A 12,579-nucleotide genomic window follows, 5' to 3' on the forward strand; every position below is an offset into this window, starting at 1 on the left:
CATTCTATATATTTTTGAATAATTGCTTTCAAACTTGCTATGTATCATTTTGAGAGGTTTTATCTATTCTAAAAGCTTACAAATTTTAAAAAGTGAAAAGTACTGTAAACGATGTTTTAAATTTGTTTGTTAAAGGTCATTTATTTAACCATAAAACAATAAATAAATAAAATAATCCAGTAGAAAAGGTAGGAAGGATAAAAATACCCCCCTGCAACAGAAAATAAAAAGGGAAGCCCAAAGGGCTCCCAGCAACCCTGCACAGAGAGTGGTGTGTGCTATCAAAGACAGATGCCATAAAGCTTGAAGGAAATCATAACTCCAAGAAAAAGGCATAAAAGGATCCCAATAATTGGGCACAAGAATGTGTGAGTGTGGAAAAGGGTTCCCACATACTCAGAGGAACAGACCAAAAATCCAGTAGTCCAGCAAAAAGTGCTCAGGCACTCGCATGTGGAGGAGATTGCGCATATTAATGAAAATCTACCTAACACTGGGCGATGTTCTTGCCTTTGAGTTTGTTCTAGACCCGCCCCGACTTTGTCTCCAGACTGAGCCTTTTTGATAGTTGTCCTCCATGTTGAATTCCCAGTTCAGTCACTCACGAGAAAGGTCTGCCACACGAGCAGTGATTACCACGCATCAGTCTACTGCCTGTACCTTCCTTATGCGAGCTAGAGAGTCCTCACATGCCACGTCACGGACGTGTATTCAATCCTTTGCTCGCTCTATTTAAATGCACTACGGTACCCTGATTCTACAACCGCATGATTCCTTAAAGTGGAAGTCTTTCTCACAGGAGCCTTGTGACAACCCCCAGTCTCACACACAGGGTGAGGTGAGGCAAGCCAGGGGTGTTTTCACAGAGTCTAGTTTGTGTTTTTCCATCAGCTCTTGAAAAGAAAGATGGATTCACGTAAATGTGTTCATCTGTGTTTAACTTGCATGTTACATTTTTTTTTTAAAAGTGAATTCTGTTTGGTTGGCTAATCCCATTGTAAGCACGATTTACAAAAATGTGTCAGTCTGTCTTGTGACAACGTACTGACAAATGCTAGTATTCACATGTATGTTAAGAAACAATACAAAATACCAGAAAGTAAACTGAAAAGCAAACACCAGCTACACTGTGACTAAAAGGGGAATTCTACCACTCTAAGCTTGCCAGGCCTATTTACTGTATGACACCTGCAGGCCATAGATGGGTGAGCATTGGTGTAGCCAGCAGCTGAGCATGGGGTAGCCCACGGAGCATACACTCCTAGCATGTCATGCATTACTTTACATGAAGGAGGATTCACACTACTTGGAATGTTTAAAAGGCAGTGCAACCGTTGGCCAATTAGAGGGGCTCTGCCGCTGATCAGACCAATCTAAAATGGGCATAAGCCTCTTCCCGAATACTTTAGCCTTAAAATGGACTGCTTTGTTGTTTACATAGTTGGGGACTTGACAAGTCAGCAAATAGCTCAGCATACTTTCCACTGCACCAAACAGGTTCACCAGTCATATTTTTTTAAAGAATGAATTTTCCCAACACTGTGTGCAGTGTGACCGCTAAAAGTACCGCGCATGAATGTAAGGGTCTCTCAATCTTAAACCTCTAAGATGGCTCGTTTGGTACCTCAGCACAAATGAAGGATGCCGTTTCTGGTGTGAGATATATACATGACTCATATTATGTCTTATATCTGGGACAGGACTGGATGAAGGAACACATGGAAGGTGTCACAGAAGACCCCCAGCCTCTGCAAGCGATGAGCACTGTCTTGGATAGACTAGCCAAGGAGAACCAGGATATCCGCCTGATGCAGGCCGAGCTACAGGTATGGCCAAACCGTTACCCGTTCTAGGAGGGCTGACGACCTAGTCCAGGGCCCATAAACACTTAGCTGAAGATAGCTCTCTGAATAAACAACCTCTGCTTCGCATAGCCCACGTAGGCCCAGCTTCTTAATATGGTCTATGCAGTCAGGATTTAGATCGCGTTCACCTGATTTCCGGCCCTGCAGGGCCGGTATACCTCCATGTGCAGCCACTGCTTGAGCTGCATCCCTGACTTTGCCCCCCAGTTCTGTGATTGCAGACCGTCTCCGGAACACAATCGGGCACAGAACAAGGAATACAGAGGTTGCAACAGTTGCAAAGTTATCAAATGCACTAAGCGTCAGTTTTGCTGCTTGTGTAATATGGAATGGAGAAAATGGGTTTGCCCCAGTCCATATTCCTTAAAGATGTTATCAGTGGTGCAGAAATTGAAGCAGCCTGAATTGTGTGCTGTGCTTGATGCATAACATAAAATTAAACAGATTTTGCCTAAAGTCCTTTTTGTCTCATTGGAAACCTTTTTGTTCCATTCCATATTGCATAAATAGAAAAATGATAAAACTCAGTTTGCCTTGGTTCTAAATATTATTTAATATGTGCCTAGCAACATTTGGTCCAGCCCTATTTACTCTATTCCTTATCACTCTGGCAGTATAGTTGTCGGGGGAGGTGGAGCAGATTGCTTCATTGCAAAAATGTTTATGCACTATGGATTCGGGCAAAATCTGGTTGTTGGATTCTGTATTTGGACATGCAGCCGAAGTGAAGCCAAGTTCAAATGGTAGATAATCCGGCTCCATGGTTAAAGAAGTACTCGTGCTAACCACAGCATTGCCAGATGCAGAAGTAGACCGGGAGCCTGTCCCCGTCTCAACAAAGTCTCTATACTGGTATAATGACCATGCTTCCTTCACTCCTGTGCTGATGAAACCTGAACATTGTGAATGGCGAGAAAACGATGGACACGTAGGCTGTGTGTATCTCTTGGCCTCCTGCTCTATCAATGAGCACTGAAAGGCTCGAAACTATGACTATGGCACAACCCCACTCCTCCCTGGACCAGAGGACTGAGTCTCAAGCCGGGAGGATTCTAGGGGAGTCCCTATTTCTCATGTGGGAAGAGGCATGATCGCCACTAATGGTGGCAATGTGATTGTATTTGAGTGGCTGTCCCATGCCCATAGAACTGGCTTCTTTACCTGGCCCAGCACCAGGCTACTTCCAACCAAATATTAGCTTTATTGCTTGTTCACTGAATCTCACATTTCTGGTACTGAAATTCATTACGAGTCCGGCGGTAGCCGTGCCGGAAAAACCGGCAGGCTGCCGCCGGACCCGAAATACCATTCCGCCTCTGTGATTGCCGGAAATTCTGGGGCATTACAACCCCAGTGACCCGGTAATTCCGGAGGCGGAAATCCGTAAATCCCCATTCCCATGGAGTCTGATAGGACTCCATGGGGATGGGGACAATGGAAACACTGGTTCCGTCTATGACGGAGCCGGTATTTCCATTTCCGCCTGCAGGCGGGTGGCGTTACTCCCGCCAGGTGGCGGGAGTAACACCTCCCGCCTGCAGAACCCAGAATCAGCTGGTCCAGAAACAATGGTGGCAGCGGATTTACCGCCACCGTTGTTTCCGGACCGGCAGGGTCATAATGAGGCCCAGAGTCTTCCTGCGCAGAGGTAGTGGCATGTGACGCAGTGCTAGGCATGCTGTGATATTTAGTTTGGACTTCGGGAAGGTTGCAATGGTACTGGGGTATACAGCAACACTAAGTGTGGGAAAGCTGCTTCCATGGTATCTAAGGATGCAGCTTATACTGGAGCATACGACGTTGCTGGTTATTAGTGGGTGTGTAAACTAGTACAGGTCAAACAGAGGTGCTGCAATTGTGGGATTAAGATATTAAGGTAATCCTGATTCAAACACTTGTTTTTGCTTTGTTGCAAGTATTTTGTTTCCATTTTACCTGTTGTGCACAGGAAATGCATTCTATTTCTGTGTCACATTCATTTCGTTTCCCTGGTCACGTAGATGTCTCTTAGCATGCTAATGTCTCATGCATAGGGATAATGATTTGGAACCACTGTTAATAATTTTGAGATGTCCAAAAGTAGTCATGCGTACCTCTCTTGGAGGCACAATAAGCCCTACATTTTGATCAATGACAATACTCGTAAACTGGCTTTCAGGGGAATCATTTAGCCCTATGTTGTTTTTAAAAGCTGGGGGCCAGTCCATCAAAGGTCCCTTGAAATGGTTAAGCTTACTTGCTATGCTCACTCTATCAGTGATGCAGAGGTAGTTTGTCCATGATTAATGTAAGCATAACATAGTAAAATTAGAGATGGGGTGCCTCCTAATTGAACACCACACCACACCTTCTGATTGTGCATGCAGTCATTAACCCCAACAGAACCTCTCCCCAGCTCTTTCCCTTATATCCATGGGGCCTGTAGACAACCGTGACTCATAAAGTCAGGTTGCCACTCGTCCTGGTTCAACTCAGAACAGTTTTGGGCAGATCAGTTTACGTCAGATAGCATGTCAGCCATATAGGGACTTGCAATGAATTTGGTTTGAATAAAAACTTTGTTTGGGTCTAAGACAACAACTGCACTATTGAGGCCAATAGTGTTTTCAGGGCTGACAAAAGCATAACCGCATTGTTCTTGATTGAACAAAATATGACAGGCCAAGCAACAGGTTATTCCATAAACTATCTCAAACTCTGCCCCTGCCCTCCTCCCTCCGAGGTCCTGCAGAGACATTCATCCTCTGTTCAAGCCAAGATGCACATACCTCCAAACTAGTCCGCACGCAAGGATTGCAGAACCCCTAGAGCATTCAGATTTGGATACAGTGTTCTTCCCTCTCTGACCCACCGTGAGGGGTCCCCTGGCCCAAGCAGGTGGAGATAAGGGTGACTTCTAAATTGCTACTCCCCACCCCCTTCCAGGATCTCTGGACCCTATGATACATGGAGGACAAGATGCCACCAGAAACCCAATGGCAAATCCCCTCTCACCAGGCACAGCAACCCCTATGGTCTATGCATACATGTTAATGGTTGCATGCCAAGCTTCAGTTCCAAAGTAATTGGACCTTCCCACTCCCAGGCACAGGTCCCGAGCTTCTCCTCCCCATGACAATTTTACATTTTGACCACCCACTGTGGTGATGATACTCCCCACCCAAAACACTGCAGTAGTGGCCTACCACCCATTTTAAATTTGTATCCCGGCTCCTGGAGATAATGCAATAAACCCTAAATTAGAGATGTACCCTTTCTCCACGATTGTTTAGCAAAGCAAAATCCACCCAATTCAAAATTCTATTGATAATATATTTTACACTAAATGACTCCTCCCCACCTTTTGAGTGGTCTGACAAGATCACGCCTGTGATCTGGTCTCACCACTCACAGAAGACTCCCATAATCCATCTCAAATAACCCTATTCTGTACATCTATCACCTAAATTCCAAAACGTCTGCTCCAAACCCTTCTCTCATTGGCCATTTTACCACATGGCATCAGAACTTTTGCAATCCATTGTGCTCTAAAAAAACCAAATATATTAAATATTTCATTTGTTTGTGTTTTACAAAATAAAATAGCATTACACTTGGGACAACTTCATTTTACAGCATGTGGTTTAAAAAAATGTGATGTTATATCTTTGAAAATTGACACTTTTCATTTACTCCAAATAAGTCGGCTTCTTGATTTTTTGTAGGCTCAAAAAGAAGAGCTGCAAGCCCTACTAAACAAGAGTGAAGGGGAGAAGATGTCAGTTGGGTCCAAGCAGCAGAATCTTCTGGAAGAGAATCTGAGGCTAAAAGAGTCCCTGCTAAAGGAGGAGACTGCCCACTTGTCCGCGCAAGAAGAGCTACAGGCTTTGAAGGAGAAGCTTCAGGTCTGGGAAGAGCCAGGAATAGACCCAGCCAGTTTTGCTGCAGAGAATGCCAAGCTGAAGGCTGAGCGTGACGCAGAGGGCCTGAAGATCGAAGGCTTCTTGTCACAGAAAGAGACTTTGGTGGCTGAGGCACAGATGCTCCGGCAGGAACTGGACAAGCAGCGGACACTGCTGGCCTCCATACGGCAGGATCTGGAGAACCTAACCAGCAATAGTGCTGCTTCAAATCCTGATGCAGAGTCCATACAGTTTATAGAGAGTTTGGAAGATATTGGCATTAGGTTGAAGTCAGAGCTGCAGCGGTCTGAGAACTGGGAGAAGAACTATGTCCAAGACAAGCAACGGCAGCGAGAAAGAACCAGCCGTTCCAAGAAAGGTGGAAGCCAACTGGAATCTGTGGTCTTTCCCAACACATCAGTTCCACCTGGGGAAAAGCTAGAAGGGTCCACACAAACATTCAGATCCACAATCTCCCCACTGAAGGAGTCGGCGCGCAGCTTCATTCGTAGCGAACGGAAGGAAAAATGGAAGGAGACAGGTCAGGACTGGAAAGAAGGCAAGCATAAGAAACATGCCCATGTAGAGTCTGAGGATGAGTCAATGCACAAGAGGCATCACCATCGGCAAGTTGGAAATGATCCACAAGAACACAAGTCCGCAGAATTCGTTGGACAGAAGAATGAGTGGAAGGGCATTTTGAAGGAAGGGAAGTGGAAAGACCGAGCCGAGGCCTGGCGGGAGAGAGCCGCTGAGCACCATCATACTGATTCAGAGAAGAGGCGGGAGGGAAAGGATCAACCAGAGAGAGTGAGGAATGGCCTCCACCAACACAAGGAGCACCAGGCTTCACAGGAGGGCATGTTACGAAAGGAATGGGATGCCCAGGAGAACAGACCACAGTGGCAGAAACCAAAAGAGGCAGAGAAGAGAGAACACAGGCACCATGACCACAACAAGTTCTGGAAGAAGCTCTCAGATCATCAATACCGTGTTCCTGAAGGTTGCTCTGGAGTGGCCGACTGTGCTCGTAAAGATGGCATAGACCTCTTCAATGTTGAACTGGCACCAGTAGACAAGCGGGAGTTCCAACAGCTGATGCGGGAATTTTTAGAGCTACAGGAGCTTGCAAAGTACCTACCGGAGCTCGATGGGTTTATGAGCAAGTTTTTTGACGGCGATGTCTTCATGCATGATAAGATGCGCTTCCGAGACTTTGTGAATGATGTTGAGGACTATCTGGAGGACATTGCTTCAAAGGAGAAGGGTGATGACGACGCAGTAGACGACTTTGACAAGCATGTCTTCAAGCATTACTTTGGCGAGGCTGCTGTGAAAAAGAGGTGGGTTGGAATTATTTGTACATTTCTATTTTATTGTAACCCAACTGTATCCGAAATAATGTTCTAAAGCACTGAAAGCACATAGTCATTTGGCATCAGCATAATCTTAATGGCCAGTTCCTTAAAATTTAGATTGGAGACCGGTCGTATAAAAATCACTTTCCCTGATGCACAATAATTCCAAGAAGGACACACCACACACATGACTACATGGTGGGGAATAAGCATTGCCTGACTCAGTAGAGAAGCTCCCACATGACTCGCATCCATGAACGCAATCTGGTCCCAACAAGTACTTCAGACAACATGCCACAGAATGCAGGTCACATAGTGGTGTGGAGGGGAGTCAGCCCATAGACCATATCCGTACTACCCAAATAATAGACAATAGTTATACATTTGGAAATAAACACATCATGGTTCACGACCATACACTTATAAAGGTGGCCCAAAAGCAGGGCAATGTTATAGTTCTGAATGTTCACGGTGTCCCTTTGCTGCCCACGGCTTTCACAAGGCACCGGACATACGCTTCAGATTGTACTGCACACAGTGCTTCCTCCTCGGGCCACTGAATCTTGCAGGTGAGGAATCTCAAGTGTCCCTAAGGTACTCAGTGCCCATCGTCTGAATTTGGCTCGAGTGCGGCCATCGGGGAACCAGCCCACGGTTCAAACCGCAGCGTCACTCTCCTCCCCAGCTAGGACAGCCCCGAACTCCTGTGAAAAAAATGGAACAATTAATACATGGTAAGGGAAAACAAGCAAACAGTATTTACCAACTTACATCTCGAAATCCGCTGAAACTCATTTATTTATTTTAATTATTTTTACACATCTTGATCCAATTTACATTTTTAATGGTAAAGGAAAACAAGCAAACAGCATTTACCAACTTACACCCCTTTTGAACAGCACGTTAAAGTAATCTCGGCGCTGTACACAAATTTGTCAACACCGCCATCTCTAAACCCAAATTTCCGCACTACTCCACAAGCCCCACATCCTTTACAGTGGAGATGGCAGGGGTGGAAGCTGTTGCCCCCACCACACATATCAGCAGAATGCCACTGTTGCGATGTGCCTGGGAAACAAAGGAGCACCATAACAAAGAGAGAAACATCTCCGAAAGAACCCCTCCCACCCCCAATTCCAGTTCACATTCGACAACCATCCATTGCGCAAAACCTTGGGACAAAAGTGCTGCCCCTGCCATGTGCGCGGGATAAAAATGTGCACAGGAATAAAGAATCCACTGTTATGGCAGATGCACCAGGAGCACCAACGGAGGCCTCCAGCCTGGAATCAGCCATCTGAACAAACACATTGATGAGAAAAACCTCAAACCCTGAGCTCATAACAAAATGACATTAGATTACAACAATCCCCATCGCGCGGCATAACCAAGCGAACGTCATATGTGCCACGGTAACTCCCCTGCATGTAGTTCTAGTGCACCAGCCCATTCTTATTTCGTCATTAAAGCAGCTCATGCATCACGGAGGCCGTTAATGAGCACATACCTGTATAAAAAGTAAAACACCTGCAAAGGCACAGGGCCCTGCAATAGTGCAAGTGCACCAGTCCCTTGTCAATTCGGCATTAACAAAGCGCTCATGCAGCACAGGGGCCGTTAATGAGCACAAACATCTATCAACATTGAGACCATTCGGAGTGGCACTGCGGCCACACAATGAACACAATGTTTTAAGCAGCACACGCAACATCTCTTCCCCATAATAGACCCTCCATGGAGAACCCGCGTTTAGTGTTCAATACAAACCCAAGCGCATAAGCATTCTCAACATCTATACCATGGCGTATTTTCCCATTCAGAACCTACGCCCCCACCTCAAGCAGTAAGCCACCCTACGGACTGAGACCGCCCAAGCCCGGCTTCCTCATTGAAGGCCCTGCAGGGCCTTAAAGCTGTGCGCTTCCTTCCCTGGGGGTGGAGGGGTGATAGAGGCAAATACAGGAGCCCTGGGACGCAACCTCTGCCGTCACAGATCCTTACCAAATATCACCTGTTTCAATAAACCGAGAAGTTTAAGAGCTGGTGCAGATTGTACCCTACGCCTCATCAACAGATCTATTTGACCTACAACCTCGAGATCCGTTGTACGCAAATAAAATGGCTGCACCTCCTCTTTTACCTTGGTCTGATACCCCTGACAAAGTAACACCTCCTACTCTGACCCCGCAGGTTCTTTACCTGTTCTAAACTAGACAGTGGGGTGAGGGTGGGTGGGACAGGGGTTACTGGAAAGAGACTGAGCTCCAGTCCCCCCGCCCTATAAACCATCCCCGGGGTGCGCCAGATATTCAAGCCCTGGGGACGGCCCTTCCTCCAGGAGGAAAGATGGAAAATGCCTGCAGAGGGGAGGGGGTGGCCAGAGGGGCGTCCCGCAGGCTGTCCCTCTAGCGCCCCCTTTGGGGGCTTAGACATCCCCTGAAAGCACCCTGTTCCATTACTGAAGAATCCCTCACCCCCCCCCACTAAAAGAATTAAATGTCCTGCTGCAATTCCATTCAAAGACCTTCACGGAACTGCCAAAAAATAAACCCACTAAGTGGACATAACCCACAAAGCAACATGTATGAAAATGCACACTGCTTCTCGGCACAGAATTCCTGAAAATGACGGCATGCCCTCCACTGCACACTGTTTCACTTAATACAGGGGTTTCTTACCAGATTACAAGACCATAAACCAACACTGCTCTTTGCTTCACTCAGCGCAGACAGTCCACCTGCAGATGTACAAACAACAGAATGCACACTGACTAACTCAGTACAGAGCCTCCCGCCACAGCACTAAATATCCTAAAAACGACTCGGCCCTCTTGTTTTACCTATGTCTGTCTGTTTTGTTCTCCAACTCTCTCCCTCTATGCGATTTCCCACGTACCTTTTCCCCCATTTTCCTTTTCACCTCAGGCCACTGTCTGGTGTACACCCTGGGTGGGGTCACAGGGCAGTTTTGCCTTACAGAGAAGGTTTTGGCACTTTAAGAACACTACAGTGATGATGTGCGCATTATAAAAGCCAATTATGGATTACATGCCACAATCCACCCTTCCTCTCCCTGAAAGGATGCTCCATTGGACTGTATTGCACAAAATGCAGTTAACCTTCCACAGTACATTTGTCCCTGACCACAGAGGCATAAAAGTATCCAATTTCATACTACTTCACTCCAGACAGAGGCCATGTTGGAATACATTTCATATTTCATGGGAATGCATTTGCTTCACTTACTGCATAAGCTAGTAGTGATACAATTCCCAGAAGGTATACTCCCACACTCCTCTGCGTTGTCCCCACAAGACTACATGACCCAGAATGCCCTCCATCTCATACAAACCGCAGCACCCCAGGTAGCAAAACATACATTTGGCGTCCCTCACCTCCCCCTGCACGACCCCAGTAGTGCGGGAGTGGGTGGGGGTAGGGCCACATTTTTCAGTAGGTGCGGCAGGCACCCTTTTGTTATTAAATCCACTGCACTCCCGAAAGCGGAGCACATTTAATTTCAGTAAGGTGCCTGCCGTGCCTTCTCCCACCACGCCAGCTGAGGGGAGCCCTTGAAATACTCCCCCGAGCTGGCATAATGCTAATGGCAGGGTGCCCCGGTTGAAATACTCCCCCGAGCTGGCATGGTGGTGGAGTTAAATGTTAAAGTTATTTGTACCACGCACCGTCACCAACAAAGTTGGTCCATAGGCGCTCTGCCGGATCTGCAAACGACAAAGCGGGATGGGTTAGTAGGTGAAGAGGGAGTAGGGTAGTGAGAGGAGTGGTGTTCTGTTGGCAGCTTCAGCTCGGTATACACCATGCGCTGAACCTTGGTGCATGTATCAGTTCGATGTCAGTCCTCGTGTGCTGTTGGTGCGGCTTATGTGTTGTTGCGGTGTGGTGAAGTGCATGCAGCTTGCGGTGCAAGAGATGGATGTGTGAGCTTTTTTGAGTGGGTTAAGTATGCAGAAAGTTTGAGCTTTTTGGTTAGTGGGTTATATGTTTTGCAGCTAATCTTCACAGCATAGCTTGATGCCTAGATTTCGAGAATCCTGCATGGTGGGGAGAGGCCCTGGTCCCACAGTACGCTCCGTTTCAGCATACAAAGGACAGAAGTGTATGCCACATCTAGAATCGAGTGCCCCGAATCCCATCTAAGTGTGGCACATGCTAACTTTCGCAATTCTATCTACATGTGGTACTTGCTAATGACAGGGCGCCCAGCATGAGGGGGTGGACAGAGAGCCACCAGTGTAACATATTCCTTGATAGCCTTTCAAGTCCCGATTCCCATTAGGTGTGGCCCAAAACAGAGGGATTCGGCTTCTGGATAGGGCTGGGAGAGCTATGGTCCAGGCAAATTGCATTCCTTTGTGGATGGAGATACACTAAACCACCAATGAAATTGTGCGTCACTGGCACTGACCCACTAATGGAAAACTGTTGCACCGATCTCCGGCATCCTATGGCTGACTCTGGCGCTCCGTATGCCTTTCTACTTTCTTTGTTTTTATTGCATTATCTCCAGCTGAAAGCCAATGCCCCTTTTAGGATGACTGAAAGATATGGGGCCACTTTAAACAACGCGACAGCTGGTATGGTCTTGCGTTCTGCCCTCTGGACTAAAAATAGGAAAATCATCTCCCTGCCCTTTGGATGTGGGATTTCAGGAAGGCAGTTAAAAGCCAGTAGTGGAATAGCCGATACCTTTCCCTTTTTTATATTGTCATATGGCATTTTTAGTAAACAGCAAATAATTAATGGAACCGTTAATTAGCTTATGTATAATTGGTTGTATACTAATTGACCTTTTCACAATTGACCTCAGGAAAATTGACCTCGGGAGAATTGACCTAATTTAGAAGGTCAATTAGGACATATATGCGGGGGGAACCCCCCACAACCACTCACCCAATCCAAAACCCCCGCAACCCCTCACCCAATCCCCTTATATTATTTATAATACAAAACCAACCCAATAAATATATAAAATAACTAAAATAATATAAAGGTCAATTGTGCAGAAGGTCAATTAGAACAACTATAATTAGGTCAATTGTGCAAAAGGTCAATTTGGGTAATACTGTATAATTAGCTAATGGCTGCAACAATTGGTATGTGCAGTGAATGTTGCTGTGTCTGGCTTAATCACTGGTGGCAGCACAAAGACACTTTCAACAGCGCGCATCGGACTGAAGTGGCACACGACACAGCATGGTGACCATGATGAATTTTAAAGTAAGCAACTACATTCATGCTTTGTTTATCATCAATATTATTGTAATCGTACTGGACAACTCCTCTATCAACCAAATTACAAGGCAAGTGTTTTTTTGCTACCTCATAGTTCATGTTGTTGCTGGCCACACAAGAGCGCCTCAGTCTTCCTTGGTTTCCCTGATCTTGTGAGTTGATCATGGCTCTGCAGGCCAAAGAAAATTCTCAGTAACATCAGAGGAAGGCTGCCCAACCA

The 12,579-nt window shown here is 46.3% G+C and overlaps 1 protein-coding gene across 5 annotated transcripts in view; it reads left to right on the plus strand.

Annotated features, from left to right (window-relative positions):
- PBXIP1 (PBX homeobox interacting protein 1) overlaps nt 1-12,579 on the plus strand; it is a 220,419-nt gene that overhangs the window by 192,719 nt on the left and 15,121 nt on the right. For all 5 annotated transcript variants that reach the window (XM_069650226.1, XM_069650231.1, XM_069650225.1 and 2 more), the window contains 2 exons: nt 1,701-1,826; nt 5,570-7,089. In XM_069650226.1, the coding sequence (XP_069506327.1) occupies nt 1,701-1,826; nt 5,570-7,089 (1,646 nt within the window). The remainder of the gene's footprint in view (nt 1-1,700; nt 1,827-5,569; nt 7,090-12,579) is intronic.

The sequence above is a fragment of the Ambystoma mexicanum genome, chromosome 1p (assembly GCF_040938575.1).
Source record: "Ambystoma mexicanum isolate Mex_15411 chromosome 1p, UKY_AmexF1_1, whole genome shotgun sequence".
NCBI classification, from domain to species: domain Eukaryota; kingdom Metazoa; phylum Chordata; class Amphibia; order Caudata; family Ambystomatidae; genus Ambystoma; species Ambystoma mexicanum.